Below are 18,199 nucleotides of genomic sequence, written 5' to 3'. Positions count from 1 at the left end.
TTTGCCAAAAAGTTAATAAATAAGGCTTGTAAAATGCAGTAAGTTGTGTTGAGGATGCATAATGAAGTTAGAAAACAGAAAAAAAAAAACAGAAGTTAGATGTTAGAAGAAAACAGGAAAAGGTAATTACAGTTGACCCTTGAACAGCATAGGTTTGAACTGCATGGGTCCACTTATATGTGAACTTTTTTTCAATCAATACAGTACAGTATTGTAAATGTATTTTCTCTTCCTCATTTCTTTTATTTTAAAGATTTGTTTATTTATTTAATAGAGAAAGAGAGAGAGAGAATGAGTCAGGGGAGAGGCAGAGAGAGAGAATCCTAAGCAGATTCCCCACTGAGTACAGAACCCAGTGTGGGGCTCAATTCCACAATCCATGAGATCATGACCTCAGCTGAAACCAAGATAGGACATCTAACCAAATGAGCCATCCAGGTGCCCCCCTTTTATGATTTTCTTAATAACATTTTCTTTTCTCTAGCTTACTTTATTGTAAGAATATAGTATATAAAACATACAACATGGAAAACGTGTTAATCAGCTGTAGTATCAGTAAGGCTTCTGGTCAATGGTAGGCTATTAAGTTTTCAGGGAATCAAAAGTTTTATGTGGATTTCTGAATGTGCAGAGTTGGGGGGGGGGTCGGTCAGTGACCTTAAGCCTTGTATTGTTCAAAGGTCAAATGTATGCATAAGTTGTCCTAAGGGATTTAAATTACCTAAATTAAAATCCACACTTGTAGCACTACCTTATTTTGGAAGGGTGAAAGAACAAATCACGTGGGCCCTTAAGGTTCCTGCCCGTATTAGGCTCCCAGTTCCATGGGTAGTCTGCTTCTCCCTCTGACCTTCTCCCCTCTCATGCTCTCTCACACTCTCTCTCAAATAAATAGAATCTTAAAAAAAAAAAAAAAAGGAAGAAGACGACCCTCTTGTGAATTCTATGGAGGAAGAGCAGAAGTTGTTCTAAGGAACACTATAGCATAAAAAGATGCTCTCATAACACTCCCAGGGCCTGAGCTTATATCCGTCCTACTTCCCCACTTTGAATTGCATGCATGCTGCTCATTCTCATTTGAATACCCCTCAGTGCCATAACTCTCAACCTATTATGGAGACAGAGATTCAAGAAGTGGAAATATCCTTATACATAGTTTAAGAATGAGAATTAGAAACTGCAGTTTTGACTTCCTGAACTTCAAATGATAAAACTGAGAAAGCAACAGTTTGATGTTCTGGAAGTACCAAAAAAAGAAAGGGGGGGGGACCCATATTCTTCTCTTCTTCCTCAAACCTTTTAATGGATAGGGACCTCTACAAAGACTGGTGTGAGCAACATAGTGTCACGAAGTTTTAGCTGGGGCAAAACTGTGTAAGGAAAGAGAAAGATTAAAAAAAAAAACAAACCTAAAAGTAGATACGATTTAAGTATAACAGCTCAGAATGATCTTGTTCTCCTTCATATCCTCTACTCCATCAGCCAGCACTTGTGATATACTTTCCTTTGAAAGGTTTCTCAGTTTTACCTTCCTAGACTTGTGCTAAACCCAAGATAACTATCATGCCTTCTCTCTGACCCCGGGCTGTACTGTGGCAGGCACACACATTTCTCCAATCTACCTGCTTGGTCTTTCTAAATATATGTTTTTATTGTCCCAGTGCCCTGATCTCAGTTCTTCAGGGTTCCCGTTGTCCGTAGCAGAATCCACATCTCTAAACCAGATACTGAAGACTGTCACTATCATGATAAGCATTATCAGTATTAGTCTAATTCTGGACTCCATTTTGCATTCCCTACTCTTACTTCACTTTTATCTCATCTTTCTCATCTACTTCTAATCTATGTTCTCTTGCAGTGTAGTATATACAAACACATCTTAAATGCTTTTTTAAACCAAGTATAATCTGGCAAATAAAAATGTATTGGTTTTTTTTTTTAATTAAAAAAATTTCAATCCAAAATAAAATAAAATAAAATAATTAAAAAAAAATTTCAATCCATTCTCACCTCCCAGTAAGATCTAAAAGTCCCCCACTCTAGTCAGGAAGTTCTGCTCAATAACCCCACTTATTGCTCACTTTTCTTTCCTTATTTTGGATTCCTATTCTCTGTAGCCAAATCCTATCTATCCTACAAAGTGGAGCTACAAGGACCTTCTCCATCACTTTTTTTTTTTTTAACCATTCTAGGACAAATTCTTGCCCCTCCTTGACTGTTCATGACAACTAACACATCACACCATCTGGTACTTGCTTTCATATAATGCTCTGCTGCATAGATGTTAGTTCCTAAGGACAGGATTCAGATAATTTGCGTCATCCACAATACCTAACACCAGTCCAAGAACATAGTACATAACTTGTAAATCCTGAAATCAAACTCCAGTTAACAGCAATGACATATGTAATGCATGTGAATTTCTGTGGATTTAAAATAAAGAGATAATATGTAAAAGACTATATAAGAATTTTGCATAGCATGATGGTTTATATAGCTATCTCTATGGAACATAAATCTACAGAATATTTCTTTTCTTTTTTTTTGGGAGTTTAAAATTAATTTAATAAAAGTTTAAAATAGAATATTTCTTTTCTACATAGGTTGTCTTTTTACAGTAACTGAGTACTGTAAGAAGTCATCAGACTCGATCATTAAACAATATATACAATGCAAATTATGCTGAACACATGGTCTTTGATGGTTTAGAACAAACATGAAGTGTCTTAGAGGCATCATAAATATTATGATCATGCCATATGAGATTAAAAGATTGGGTTTTGAACTTGCTTATGACATTCCCTAGAAGAAACTTCTTAATATAAATCCCTGATGTCAGCGTACTTGCCTATGGCTTGCTTGCATAAAACTAGAATATCAAATGAGCGATTGCTTAACTTCCTGGACAGTATAAAATGGCTGCCTTTTTTGAATATTTAATTACTGTAACAAAAGCTGAAGCATCCTTTTACCTAGCTTTGTCCTCTTTGTTGAAATCCTCTTCATGTCTTTCAATGTTCTCTGACGTCTCAGCATTCAATACACTCTCTATTATTTATGTCCCTCTAACAGAATGTGTCACTCCAACTCCCTTGTCTGCTTCAGCCCTCCATTATGTCCCTCAGTGTGAAGCAATATATTCACTATCAAAAGATTTTTCTTCCTTTCCTCCTCACTCAGGTCTTACATTTTTTATATTAAGCTATAATTTTCCTTAAGTCTCTGTGTTTCACATTTAACAAAATCTAGGCCTAAATTAGAATATCAAATATCGCATTGTATTTTAAAATGAAAATCACGTGTTACACTTGCATGATTCACCAACTTTAATTCTGCTCAATAACTTTAAAATAGCTACAATGGAATAACATCTCATGTGCTAGATCACACCAGTTGATAAGTCAAATAGGATCATCTATATGGGCAAATAAGTAGAAAGTACGCAGTAAGCTCTAAAATGTGAAAAAATTTTGTTGCCTTCAGATGAGCTCATATCTTTGGAATGTTGAGGAATTCAAGGTCAAAATATGATAAAATCAATCTTCCCACCCAACTCAGATCTTCTAAAATGCTAAACTCATAGGGCCTTTGAAAGTCGGAGTTTAAAATTTTCCATTCATCGAAGTTTTACTGTGCAATAGCTGAAGCATTAACACATTTCATCTGCTTTTATTCTACTTAAAATCAATACAAAGTTTAATCTGACTAACATTGCCAAATAAAGTTTCATCAGCATTATAAAATGGTTCAAAGAATTTAGATTGTGTTTTTGCAGCTTAAGGACCAACTATTTTTAACCAGATTTGACTATTGTGATGCTGTCATTACATAGATTTAAATAATAAAGTCTTTTTCTTTCTCTAGAAAAAAAAATTTTTTTAAAGATTTTATTTATTTATTTGATAGACAGAGATCACAAGTAGGCAGAGAAGCAGGCAAAGAGAGAGGGAGGAAGCAGGCTCCCTGCTGAGCAGAGAGCCCGATGCGGGGCTCGATCCCAGGAGCCTGGGATCACGACCTGAGCCGAAGGCAGAGGCCTAACCCACTGAGCCACCCAGGCTCCCCTCTCTAGAAAATTTTTGAGCATGATGGCAATGAAGAGCCTGGTAAAGCTTTAACTTAAACTACCAATTAAAAACAGCAACTACCTCCAGTAAACAAAAATAGGGTCTCTTTTAATCTAGGTATATGCAAAACATGATGCTGGAAAATGTTAAGAACTGGCAAAAGTCTGGCCAGTTGTTCTTACTGGAACTTGACTATCACATATCTTAACCTGTATTCCAAAATGCTCTGTTGTTAAAATGCTCTTTACCAATAGAAATCAGGAAATACATGACGGACAGGTTTCCACACTAGCTTATAAGTAGTTAATTGGCTACAAAGCTAAACAAAAAAAACCTCAATCAGCAGTCAACATCGTTTCCATGTGAAACTTCAAGGTCTAATGCACTTCTCTTCAGTGAGTTACAGGTCAATCACAGACATCTAGGCTGACTGCCCCCACAGCACAAATCCCCAACTTCTACCCCCTCCCCAAATTTTACTCTCTACTCTCTTCATTAAGTTACAGTTATAGGAGTGGGTCTTCTAAGATCATAGCAATGACAAAGAAGCCAATGGGAGAGTGCAAATGTTCCTCTGAGATCCTTTGTATATTAGCAATTTCTTAAAGTCAGTATTTCTAAGCTGTACTTCCTACACCAAAATTAAACAACATTCCTCTCTTGAGTCAAAACTTGCTGGCCCATTTATTTATTAAAATACAGAAGCATCTATATTTGAAACTTTGCTTAATTGATTTTCCAGATTAAGCCATGAGTTCTATCTTCCTTATATAAAATGCCCATAGCATACTCAACACCTGTAATGGGAATTAACCCATTAATTTCTGTCCTGTCAGATAAGCCACAAGCTTACCTAGAGGTAGTGGGTTTGTCCCCAAGCCTTTTTAATGCTTGTGTTACCGTAATTACATGATTTAATTTACTATACATAAATCAATGAACTGAATGTCAAAAAACTATTTGTATAATGGAAAGTATTTTTTAATGTTCTAGAAAAAACTAGATTAAAAAAAGGAGTTGGGACCATTTTATTTAGAAAGTTCTCAAATTAAAGTTAGGCAGAATCTCTCTGTGGAAATACGAAGAGGGAGAAAAATTTATGAGACAACTAAGTTTTTCAAAATTTTTTTTTTTTTTTTAAAGATTTTATTTATTTATGTGACAGAGAGAGATCACAAGTAGGCAGAGAGGCAGGCAGAGAGAGGAAGGGAAGCAGGCTCCCACTGAGCAGAGAGCCCGACGCGGGGCTCGACCCCATGACCCTGGGATCATGACCTGAGCTGAAGGCAGAGGCTTTAACCCACTGAGCCACCCAGGCGCCCCAGTTTTTCAAAATTTTTTAAAGATTTATTGGGTGCCACATAGCAGTGCTTTTACTCTAAATCTAGGATTCTTGACCATTTTTGAGTTATGGGCCCTTTTGGAAACTTAATGAATGGTACAGCCCACCCTTCTCTCTAGAAATACAAATGAATAAACAACATATAATTCTGGTGGGTCCTACACCCTGGCCCCATTTCCTTTCCCCTCCACCCTGCAGCCTCCCCCAAAACACATCTCCTTGTGGCTCTGTGGATCCTAAGCTTCTAAACATTTTACCATGCTTATACCCCTTAAAAAACTAAGCACCATATTAGTGTAGCCAACTAAATTCCATAAGGTTGAATCTTAACTTTGTTAAGACCTTAATGATATTTCAGATGGGTAATATTATCCATTACCTCTCAAGTGAGTTTATTCAACTTAAAAATAACAGATTCCTGGTTTCATTTCTCTCATTGCCTGTGATCCTCCCTTATGATTGATTGGTTAGCAATTCCTTGTAGTTCTTTGCAATGCCAGGCTATAACTCATAAACAAGATGACTAATCAGCCAGCATACACTCTAATTCTCAGGGTACAATAAAAAAAAATCAGGCTAGAATCAAAAAAAGCTCTTGTCTTAGAACGGTAGTTATTTCTTCTCTCAGATTTACTGTTCTAATAAGTAGTCCACGAAGTAATCTATCTTAATAAGGTTTTCCTTCCCACACATTAAGAGTCACACAAAAGCATGGGTGGATAAGAGATGTCAAATCACTTGTTCAAATATTCCCAACACATAGCTTTGCCTTCTGAAGTTCCTCCACTCTAAACCCACCTGGCTTATGAGTCATGAAAATTCTAATCTGCCACTATTGAGCATTTTCACCTCTAGATCATTTTCCCCAGCTGCCTTAACCAAAACCTAGGAGTCATTCTAAATTCCTCCTACTCCTCTCTTCCCCACATCCAAGCAATCACCAGTCCTTCCAGTCAGCCTCCTAATTTATTTCTCAAGTCTGTCTTTTCCTCTCGATAGCTTTAAGTCCTTACATGTTAACTGGCTTCCCTGCCTGTGTTTGGTCCCTGACAATCTATAGCCCAGAATAATCTTTCCAAAACAAAGATGTGATCACCTCACTCACCAATTTCAAAGCCTTAAAATGGCTATCTTTCTCAGCTTAAAAATCCTTCAATGTCCCCATTGGACAAAGTTGAAGGCAAAGAATATTGGAATGTCCTTGTGATCTGGCCCCTTCTGCTTCTTCAGCCTCATTGCTCACTTGCCTCACCCCAATCTTGAATCATCTGCTCTCTCAGCACACCTTGTTGTTCTTACCTGTGTACCTGCTGTTCTCTCTGCTTAAAACAAATCTTTTTGCTCAAACTCCTACCTCGTCCCCTGGTCTGCCTATGGAACCCTGCCATTCGGCTCTAAATAAAGCATTAAAAGGCTCAAAGATCTCTGAGACAGTATTAATAGTTAAAAATTGGAGGCATCTAGATAGCACAATTTGTTAAGCAACCGGCTCTTCATTTCAGCTCAGGTGGTGATCCCAGGGTCGTGGGATCAAGCCCCAGGCTGGGCTCAGCACTAAGCCAGCTTTATATTCTCTTTCACTCTAACTGTGCCCCTCCAGCTTGTATGTACATGCTTCTCTCCCTCTCTCTCAAATAAATAAATCTTCAAAAAAAAAAAAAGTTAAAAACTAAAAACAGGGGTGCCTGGGTGCTCAGTTTGTTAAGCCTCTGCCTCTGGCTCAGGTCACGATCCCAGGTTACTGGGATTGAGTCCCACATGGGGCTCCTTGCTCAGCGGGGAACCTTCTTCTCCTTCTACCTGCTCTGCCTGCCACTCACCCTGTTTGTGCTCTCTCTCTGACAAATAAATAAATAAAATCTTTAAAGAATAAATGAAAACAACTTAAATCCTCCAAACATAAAAATGATTTGTTAAATTACAATGGATTCCCATGATGGAATATTACACAGTAATAAAAAAGGTTTATAAATTTAATGATATGAAAAGCTAAAAAATATGGCTATAAAATTGTTCACACAGAATCATCTCAACCGTATAAGGTACATTATACATTCACATAAAAAAGAGATAACTGCCAGAAATGCACCAAAACAACAGTACTTATCTCTGGGTAATAGGGTTATAAGCGATTTTTTTCCCCTCCAGTTTTAAATGGTAAACATGTATTACTTCCAAAATCAGAAAAACTGAAAATATTTTAAACTGTGAAGACTTTCCCGGAGACTTCTCAACCCACAAACACACACACATACACAAAAATTTAATCATTCCCTCTGATTCAAGTACACACTCTTTGTTGTGTATATCACACACGATTTCAAAACAAGCAAGCAGGAAGAGTAGAATAGAACTGGACATGGAGTCAAAAGACCTAAGTTTCCATTACTGCTTTGTCACCTACTAGTCAGGTAATTTTCTGAGTCTCAATACTTCTAAATTAGAAATAATAATCCCTAATTTACAAAAATATATAAGGATTAAATAAGATAATTTACATCAAAAGGGTAAGGCCAGTACTTGGCATTCAGGGCTCCCTGTGTGTTTTTAGCTGTATCTATTTGGAGAAGGACATCAAAAATAATACAACACCCAAAACCTGGAGTACATGGATTATGACTGTGAGCAAATATGTCAAAAGAAACTCAACAATGTGAATCTCATCCTTTTGATCAGAGAATTCCATAACAGATTTGTAGTTCATAAAAATACTGCATATGCTATCCTTCTTAGCTATATTCTACTATTAATTACAATTGCTTTAAACAACAATGTGACAAAGAGTTGAATAATCTACCCACAAAATCAAATGCAAATACATAAAAACAGATTCATATCTAAAAATTTTCTTTCAGCCTTTCCCCACAATCTCATAAACATTACTGATGTTCACCATTTTTAATCTCCTACAAATCTCAGTTATATTTCTCTGGTCCAAAAGAGGAAAGGAAATTTTCCACAGCAGATTGCAAAAGAGAGGTGCTGGGCACATTTACTTCTTGTCCTTTTTAACTGCTGTGTATCTGAACCCAAGAGCCGGGTATCCTGGACTTGGAGTAAGAGGTTAAATTGTCAGATCATGAAAAGGTTTCCTCTGAAGTATTTCAATCCCTAATTAGTCCCCAAACTCTACCATATATTTAAGATAGAAAGCCTTTTGCCTTTCACCTCTCTGCTTTCCAATCTCACATTCTTCAAATGACTGACTGACTGAAATGGGCTACCACAACCTACTCTTTGTCAACCTCTTAGAACAAAGAATTCTCTTCTTTTTTTTTTTCCCCAAAGAATTCTCTTCTTAATATTTTTAAGTGCTATCGTCAGAATTATTCAGACCTTCGTTCTGGTCAGTTCTAGTATTAATAACTTGATTTGAGATGTCAGGAACAAAACAGATTACCATGACAGGATAAATTAACTCCACAAGAATGAGTTGATTAATAGTGAGTAGGTAAAGAAAAATTTAAGTTGTTAGATGCAAGCTAGTGTTCCCATCTACTGGCTGCCAAAATCTTTTATGTCAAAACAAGAACTCTGCTTGCTTTTTGGCATACCAAACCTGCAAACAGAACCATAGCCCAGAAACTATCGGATGTCCACTAAGTCTGGGAACACAGGTAATATTTTCTATTTTTACAAATTGAAGATACCCTTTACGACATTACATACATTCACGTTTCCACATTCTATGGACATTTTATAGAAAGATGGTACAATGGCAAATCTGTCTCAAAAATATTAAATATACTATATTGTAGAATAAACAAAACTATAGCACCTTGTGTTTAAATGTTTATTCAGTCATTTAATGAGCAGCTACTGAGTTCCAGCTGTTTGTGAATTTCTAGACACTGGTTCATTTGTTGTCACTGATCATTTAATTAATTGCATTGAGTTACTAAGGAGAGGGTGTTATTTTTTTCCTCTTGTACTTGATCCTGACTTTGAAATAAGTCTGAATGCTTAAGAAATGAAGATATTTGGCTGTATAAGTCTTACCCACACAAAATTAGTACACAATGTTTCCTTCCCTTCATGTGTATTAATTCTATGATCATCTCAAATGATATAAAGGCTGTTTGGTGCCCATTTCTTTTTCTCTCCTCTTAAGTATCCTTACAAGAGTTCATATCATATATTCATTATTTTTGAGGCTTATGTAATAAAACTTCTGGGGAAAGAAAAGTAGGCTTGATTCCAAGATAATAATTTATGGTATTATTTTCATTTAGTAGTACCTTTCTATTTCAAATTAAGTCAAAAGGCAAATATTAGAATGGTTTCACATTAAGAAATTTACAAGGCCAGCATCTGTAAAGAACACTAAAGGATGGGAAAACTAAATGTAATAGAACCAAAACATAAAAGAAACCGCATACCAGCCATTTACAAGGAGTAAGGACAAGCTGTGGAAAATTCCTTGTTAGGCTGGATACTACTGCAAATCTCTCCAGAAAAGCCCCCTTGGAAGTGGTGGCTATATTCCCCAACTCTCGATATTCAAACTTGTGACTCTATACAGAATTCTGTCTCCGACAACCACACTGGCCCCTACAGAGAGCCAGGCATCATCTTCCGGAAAGTGGTGATAAGGAGCTTCAAATTAGAGCCTTTGTAGCTCCAGAACTACCAAAATCAACACTGGTAACAGTTGGGAAATTAAAAGTTTAAGCATTTCTCCCATCACCAATCAAATGTTCACAGAGCAAGGAAAACGCTTATACTCACATTGATGAGTCAACTCTAATCAGAAGCAGGTAGTTACAGAAAGCAGGTAGTTACTGCTTTTCTAGGTCAGGTAGCCACAAAGAACCTTTCATTGCTCTTCCATCCCTGCTGGACACATCTTTACAGCCCCTCTTCATTTCCAGATGCCATCAACTAGTGTTTAACTCTGGACTATTGATTAATACAATACTCCCTCTATTAAACTCGGACTATAATTAGAGGTAGTTAGACAGGCATCTAAGAACCATAACAGTATCTAATTATCTGAACACTTTGTATACATTCTCTCAAAAGCAAACGCAGAAGATGGGTGCTCTCTCTCCATTTTTGTAGACTGGGAAAAAGAATCATTTGATAAATGACGTGACCCAATCACCAGTGACAGAGCTGTGGCTTTGACCATGTCTTTCTCATTACAAGTTTCATGGGCTATCCACTATTCCATGCTCCTTTCCATCTCTCTCCTCAGTAAAATCCACACGACTTAATCAAATTTTCATATTGTAGAAAACAAAGCCATAATCTTCTGACACTTGTGAATCAAAACACTGTAAAACTCACCTGAGCAATGACAAGTTCCAAATGGACAAGTATTGTGCCTTATGTAGCCCTTGAAAAACAGCAAAATAGACCAACCAATGGAGAAAATTATTTAAGTAGAAAATTGTGTATTACAGAATATCTAAAAACATTACATTTGGGGCACGTGGGTGGCTCGGTGGGTTAGGCCTCTGCCTTCGGCTCAGGTCATGATCTCAGGGTCCTGGGATTGAGCCCTGCATCCGGCTCTCTGCTCAGCAGGGAGCCTGCTTCCCCCTCTCTCTCTGCCTGCCTCTCTGTCTACTTGTGATATATCTCTCTCTCTCTGTCAAATAAATAAATAGATAAATTTAAAAACATTACATTTATGAGGGTGTACTTTTGTATCCACTCACTGCAAGGTCATGAAAATTTTAAAGTTAACTACTTTTCAGTATGCAATTTTTAAGTATACAGGCTATAGGCTATATTATTAGTTTTTAGTAGCATAGAAAACCTTCTAAAATTTTCTAACCAATCTGTCTTTTAAAGAGAATATAGATAATGTGGTTTCGTTGGCATTCACAGTAACCATGCCATAATAGGCTCTGAAACAGTTTGTGGGGTTGGGTGGACCTTAAGTGGTTTTGCATTAGAGCAGTAGTTAAGAAACCAACTACAGAAGAGTCTCCAGTTTTAAATCTAGATCATACTATCCTTGGTCAAAAGGAAGCATAAACTAGACAATTTATACTATTTCCTAAAAAGATGGATTACATACACACACACACACACACACACACACACACACACACAGAGGAGCATAGACTGGATGAAGATTTTACTGGTTCCTCAAAATTTATTATGAACAGGTGTATTTATTTTTTTAAAATAATCTGTATTCCTGGGGTGCTTTGGTAGCTCAGTAGGTTAAACGTCTGACTCTTAATTTTGGCTCAGGTCATGAGCTCAGGGTCCTGAGATCCAGCCCCATGTCGGGCTCCAAGATGAACATAAAGTCTGCTTAAAGATTCTCTCTCCCTCTACTTTTGCCTTTCCCCATTCTCCTTTCCCCATGTTCTCTATCTAAATATATATATATATTATATAAGATATTATATTTAATATTATTATATATTATTACATATGTATATATAATAATATTATATATAATAATCTATATTGCCATTAATTCATGTAAAGAATTTGGTCCTCTGTTATAGATAATCCCCTAGCAAAATTAACACTAAATTACAATTAACTAGACTTAGACCAGAAAATATAAAATCTATATAATTACTCTCAATTTGGGGTGAGGGAAGAGGAGAGGGATAAAGGCAGAGATGCAGAAAGAAAGCAAAACATAATTTGAATTTTTTTCCAAAAATACAATATTCAAAAATACATAAATTTCAGTAAATAAATAAATTGGAGGATATATTAACTATTGTTGCAAATAAGTGGTAGTCAATGTTTGGGCACTATATTTTTCTTTCTCCATTTCCAACAACACAAAATTTTTAAAAGCACTATTTCTAGGGTATATCATAAGGTCAAGTGTAGATTCAGCCCAGTCTCCTGCTTCTACACTACAATGTTAACTGATGTCCTAGAGTTATTACATTCAAGGTATTATAGTGGAGACTTGGCTCTGGAGGCAGACTGCCTGGGTTTAAATCCCAACTCTGCCAGTTACCGGCTGTGTGATCTTGAACAAATAAAGTAAATGTATTAACTCTCAATTTCTCTGTCAGTATAATGAGGGTCATAATAGTCCTGAACCTCAAAGGAGTTCCAATGAGAAATTATAACAAAGTGTTTAGCACAGGGCCTGGCCCATAAGTAAATTGTGGGTCATCAAATTGTTACAGTAACCAAAGGATACCTTCACACAGGGGAAAAAAAAAAAAGAAGAAGACCAAATAACATTATACAAAAGTGTACAGTTATTCAGACTGCACTGTATGAAAAATCAGTAATCCATACTATAAAATCATGCAGAACCTCCAGTCGCCATTACAGCAATAATAATTATAGCCCAGCATTTATGTAGTACTTTACTATGGACCAAGCACTGTGCTAATATGCAATTCCTCACTTGAACACATACGAAGCAAGGAATTATTATTACTCCCATTTTACAGATGAGAGTCAAGATGTATACATAATTTGCTCAAGATTACAAAGCAAGTAACTGGCAGAGTTGAGATGTGAACCTAGACAATCTGCCTCCAAAGCCTGCTTCTGACAGAAACTACCCACCCAAACTTGGACAAAGACTTTCATATATTGGGATTTCAATTTCCTTCTTTAGAAATGAATAGAGTGGGGACGTCTGGGTGGCTCAGTTGGTTAAGCATCTGCCCTCAGCTCAGGTCATGATCCCAGAGTCCTGGGATCGAGTCCCACATCGGGCTCCCTGCTCAGCAGCGAGTCTGCTTCCCCTTATGCCTGCTGTTTCCCCTGCTTGTGCGTTCTCTCTCTCTCTCTCTCTCTGACAAATAAATAAATAAAATCTTAAAAGAAAGAAAGAAAAAGAAAATGGTGGAACAGGTATTCTTACAAGTCTTCTAAACTCCTCTGGACAAAAATGCTATTTAAACCCAAATTCACTACATATAGAAAATATGCTCGGTCCTTTTACATACCTAGGCTTCCCTGTCTTATATAAATACAGAATATTTATAATTCCCCCAATGCAGTGTCTCACTGTTCCTGAGCCCATTAATGGAAGGTCCATCACCTCCCACTGAAAGTGCTCTTTCTCCATCTTTGTAGACTGGGAAAAAGAATCATTTGATAAATGACATGACCCAATCACCAGTGACAAAGCTTGTGCTTCTGTCAGCCAGAGAACCTCACTAGATAGTTCTATAACTAAGTCCCTTTGATTGGAGCCTAAAGAGAACCTGACTTAAAATGAATCCTATCTGACACCACTAGTGCTATAGGGAAATTAAGGACACACATCAACAAACTAGCCAAACCCCTAGGACTGGAGTTATGTCCCTCTACCTTAGGACCTCAGTTTCCTTGTTTACAGATAAGAAGCGGTGTTTAGATACAAGTAAACCTGAAGGAAGCAGCCAACCCAACTCAGGGAAGCCAATCAACTTTGTTAAGAATTGAGAGAAAGGGGTAAGGATATGTACAGTTTGGAAAACCACATTCAAATACGGTTATCGCTTTTACAATATAAACCACAGAAGTAAAAGCTCCAAAATGATCTACCATGTTGGGTGGCAAAAGAGAGTGAAACAACACTGAGTGGATATGGATTTTACAAATACATATTAAGATACATTAGAGTAGATCACTGTTGCAAGCCCTGTTTAACTCAGAGTCTGAAAATAGTCTCCAGGACGACTTAAGATATTTCCTCCCTTTCATAGAAAAATGATTTAAATAAATGCACAAACATGTAAAATTCTAAACACAAGACTCAAGGTATTTTATTTTTGTTTCCTAACAAATGTGGTATACTTAACATAAAGTCTTAAAATATTCTAACCCCAAACTAAAACACAACCAAGTTACTTCTAATCTGGTTCTAATACTGCTTCAAAACCCTGAAGCTCCATTTTTAAGTGAGACAAAGAAGTGAGACATAAGGTCCATGTAATTTTTCCTGAGGCCAAATATATAAAGCTCAATTTTAAATAAAATCTATCCTTGCACAAGTCTTTTGGCCATCTTTGCCTACTTAATAGCACCACCAGGGGATGAAAAGACAAGAAACCAAACTCAACCCCTTCTGTCTGGCTCTCATTAGCATTGCTGGTAAATGGTTTGCTGAGAAACAATGGGCAATCCACTACTACTTGTCAATATCAGTTTGGGGGAAGTTTTATGGATTCAATCTCTCCTCAGCCCTCACTTCCAGAGACAATTAATTGAAAGCTAGCTGTATTCAGATTTAGTGCCTAGAAAAAGATAACTGATGTCTACACCATCAGCTCTCACCCTAAAACTCCTACTCAGATTTTGGGTTATCTTTTAAGACTGGACTTGGGTAAGGAGCACCAGAATAAGAGGAACCGTTGGAAAAAGAAGGCCTCTTCTACCAAATGCAGCCTCACTATTCTATCCCCTCACCACAAAAATAAGCACATGGAGAAATTTCAGAAAGCAGATTCCTCTTATTCCCTACCAAACTAATCCCATCCTGCAGTGCCTCTTCATTTCATCAAGACAAACTTAAGAATGGAAAGAAATACACATTAATATTAAAATCTCCCATTCCTAAAGGACCCCTGTGAAAATTTGTTAAGATCCTCTCTCATGGGGGCGCCTGGGTGGCTCAGTGGGTTGAGCCGCTGCCTTCGGCTCGGGTCGTGATCTCAGGGTCCTGGGATCGAGTCCCATATCGGGCTCTCTGCTCGGCGGGGAGCCTGCTTCCCTCTCTCTCTCTCTTTGCCTGCCTATCTGCCTACTTGTGATCTCTCTCTGTCAAATAAATAAATAAATAAATAAATCTTTAAAAAAAAAAAAAAAAAAAAAAGATCCTCTCTCATGAAAAACTCTCATACACACAATTTACAAGTTTCATGGACACCCCCCCCCCCCCGCCAAGCCCCAAACTGTCAAGGTTAAAAATCCTTGCTGTAGTCTAGAGAATCATGTGCTTCTCTATAACCCTATCTCCTTCTTCATGGGTGGGAGCCATCCCAAACATCACATCTGAAATGTAAAGAACAACAAAATGAAGGTTCCAAATTGCACCTGATACTTTAAACTAACTCTGTCAAATTTCGGTACTGCCATTTTTCAGCAATGCTCAAAAGATTTATTTCATTTCCTTGACCACCCCAACTGGGTCTTATCCAAAGCCCTCCTCTCTCCTTCCTTTCTTCTCTTCTTTTTTAACTGAGCCTAGAAGCTTATAGCCAAATCAAATTGTAAGTGAAGGAAAACTGTTTGCCTGAGAACAAAAGCCCCCAGTGAACACTCACCCTCACCACCCCTTTCCAACTCAAGATGTTCAGGACACTGCCAACCGATGTGGCCCTGGGCTGGATCAGAAAATAAGAACAGAATAAGGACACTCCATTCAACCTTTTTGTCTGGGGCACTTCCTGGGTTTTTCACTGGTATTTAACACCAAGACACAAGGCTCATTTTTCATTAAAGTTGCAAGACTTTCACTTTGCCCAGTTTCAAATGGTGTAATTGATCTGCATTGTCTTCTTAAATAACCCATCTGAAGGACACTGCAGCTTTAAATATTTCAGTGCTAGCTAGCAAATAGACTCCATTGCAATATGGCTCTGAAGGTCGCGTCCTATTGTCTCTTTGCTCTAGAAAAAAAACAATGTCTTAGTCCTTCTTTTAGGTAACATAGGAAGGGTTACCCCTAGAATTTCCACTCTTTCAATTCGTTCCCTGTAGGAGCTTGGGAGTTTATTGGAATCTCACACTCATAATTTTCCCAGCAGGGGCAATATGCTGATTGCTATTAATGATGCCAGCACCTTAGCGAGACATAAACACATGTGTTCACATTAGTTTAATTGAGCATATGCAACTGTCTGAAATAGCACCACTCAAGGGCTGTTAACCTCTTTAAGAGTAGGCCCAGGGTAGTTTGGGAGTGGATGGCTTTCAGGAGGCACTCTGAACCCAGGATTGCATAACCTGAAACGTGTAACTACTTAAAATGACAGGAATCTCAGCCTACTCATCCTGGGACCAACCCAGCACCTTGCCATACATTTGCACCTTTACTTGTCAAAGAAGGTCAAAACAAGAGGCACACACACGGTGAAAGAAAAATATACCAAAAGAAAAAGGCCCTTTTCTGTCTTATCAGGGTGCTTAAATACGATTCTTCAAACAGTCACAGTGTTCCCCCAACCTTGTCCTGGGTACTGGCGCAGCACCGGTGAAATGGAGGCTTTTGAAGAGGACAGGGGGACTGGACATCGCTGCCTTTCTTAACAAAAATCAGTGGACAATTAAATGGCAGGGAAGAAGGGGCAAAGGGAGCGGGGTAGAAGGAAGGTGTGTGCAGGTGCACTGGAGCATTACCTGAAATGGCAACAGATTGTTACCATTATCCGTCCGGAAAGCGTTATCCTCCATCCAGGACTTGGAGGTGAGCGGGGCCGCACGGGGGAACTTGGGCGGCGCGATCACATTGCTGGAGAAGGGCTTTTTGAGCGGCGAGATGGGGTTGAGTGGTGAGGGCACCCCGACACCTACGCCCACACCCACGCCGACAGCCCGGCGAGGGTCCCGGCCCGCCGGCAGGCCGCCCCACGGGTTGGACGGCGCGCTCCAGGCGGCGTTCACACTCTGGTGCGTGTTCCAGCTGGACGAGGCGGACGAAGCGGCAGCTGCGGCCGCGGCGGCTACTGCAGCCGAGGAGGAGGACGGCTTGCTGGTCATGATGGGCTGGTGGCCGTACGCCGCGGCGGCACTCCTCTGCGCGTAGGGCGCCTGGCTGGGACTGGCGGGCGAGCGGCGCTGCTGCGGGGGCTGCGCCTGCGGGGGCTGAGCGGGCTGCGCGGGCTGCGGCGCGGGCGGCGGCGGCTGCTGGTGGTGCTGGGTCTGCGCCAGGCCGAGCTGCGGAGAGAAGGTGCCTCCGAAGACTGGGTTGACGTGGTGCGGGAAGTTCTGGAAGAGCATGGTCCCGTTGACTGGGGTGATCCCCTGGAAGAAACTGTCCTCCACCGCATTCGTGGTGCCTGTGGACCAGGTGCTGCCGAAGGACGGCGACAGCGACGCGCCCGGGGCCGCGGGCTCCTGCGGCGGCGGCGGCTGCTGAGGGGGCTGGTGGAAACTCAAGCCCGGCAGGAGCGGCGATTCCATCTGCATCTTGTCGGGGCCGTTGGGGGCCGGCGGGGCCGCGGCGGGGCTGAGGGCCGGCACTGCGCTGCTGTCCTCCGGCTTGGGGGTCTCTGAAGAGAGGGGCGTGGACGGGGCTTCGGCTGCGCTGGGTTCGGGCTGGGGCTGCTGCTGCTGCTGCTGCCGCTGCTGCTGGGGCTGGGGCTGGGTTTTGCTTTTGTCCATCAGTAAATCATCCTGCATGGTTTGCGCAGCTGAAACGGGAAAAAAGAGAGACGCGTTATTGTCAATGTGATCGTTAATGCCCCCCGCTAAAGCGGGCGGGTGTTTTACTTGAGAAAATCCAGTGCCAGCGCTACTAGCCAATTGCAATGCAAATCCATAATCTCCCATTTAGAAGAGCAGGTCGGGCTGGGGATGTGGGGGGGGGGGGTGCTCGTGCAAGGTCTCTAAAAATACTGTGAGAGCGTCTTCACCCTTTCTGATGTCTTGGTTCCTTTTCTGTTTTAAGGAGAGATGTGCTTATAAGACAGAAAGACAGCAATTTCGCCACGTCTCTTTTCCCTTCACCGGAACTCAGAGCGTTCACCCTGCAATGAGAAACTGATTCTGGTTCCTGTTTTTTCCCAAGCACCACCCTCCCCCAGTTATTTGCATACGTCAATAAATACTGCTGCGTCCTTCAGCAAGGTTAAAAAGACACCGCACACGACCCTTTCTTCCCCCTTCCCTGCTCGGCACTTTAAAGAAACAGCAG

General features: G+C 39.7%; 1 protein-coding gene across 3 annotated transcripts in view; it reads right to left on the bottom strand.

Moving 5' to 3' along the window:
* The window catches only part of CPEB3 (cytoplasmic polyadenylation element binding protein 3), a gene marked incomplete at its 5' end in the record, with an annotated part of 151,874 nt that extends 134,178 nt beyond the window's left edge, over nucleotides 1-17,696 (bottom strand). For 2 of the 3 annotated variants that reach the window (XM_080823315.1, XM_080823316.1), the window contains one exon: nucleotides 16,684-17,685. In XM_080823315.1, the coding sequence (XP_080679441.1) occupies nucleotides 16,684-17,685 (1,002 nt within the window). Of the gene's footprint in view, nucleotides 1-16,683 lie in introns of all 3 variants that reach the window. The other variant, XM_080823314.1, reaches the window with a different exon arrangement.
* Between the last annotated feature and the right edge of the window lie 503 nt (nucleotides 17,697-18,199).

This window comes from Martes martes (assembly GCF_963455335.1).
Source record: "Martes martes genome assembly, chromosome: 14".
NCBI classification, from domain to species: domain Eukaryota; kingdom Metazoa; phylum Chordata; class Mammalia; order Carnivora; family Mustelidae; genus Martes; species Martes martes.
The sequence above is the reverse complement of the archived record's forward strand: the minus strand, read 5'-3'. Positions and strand labels throughout refer to the sequence as shown.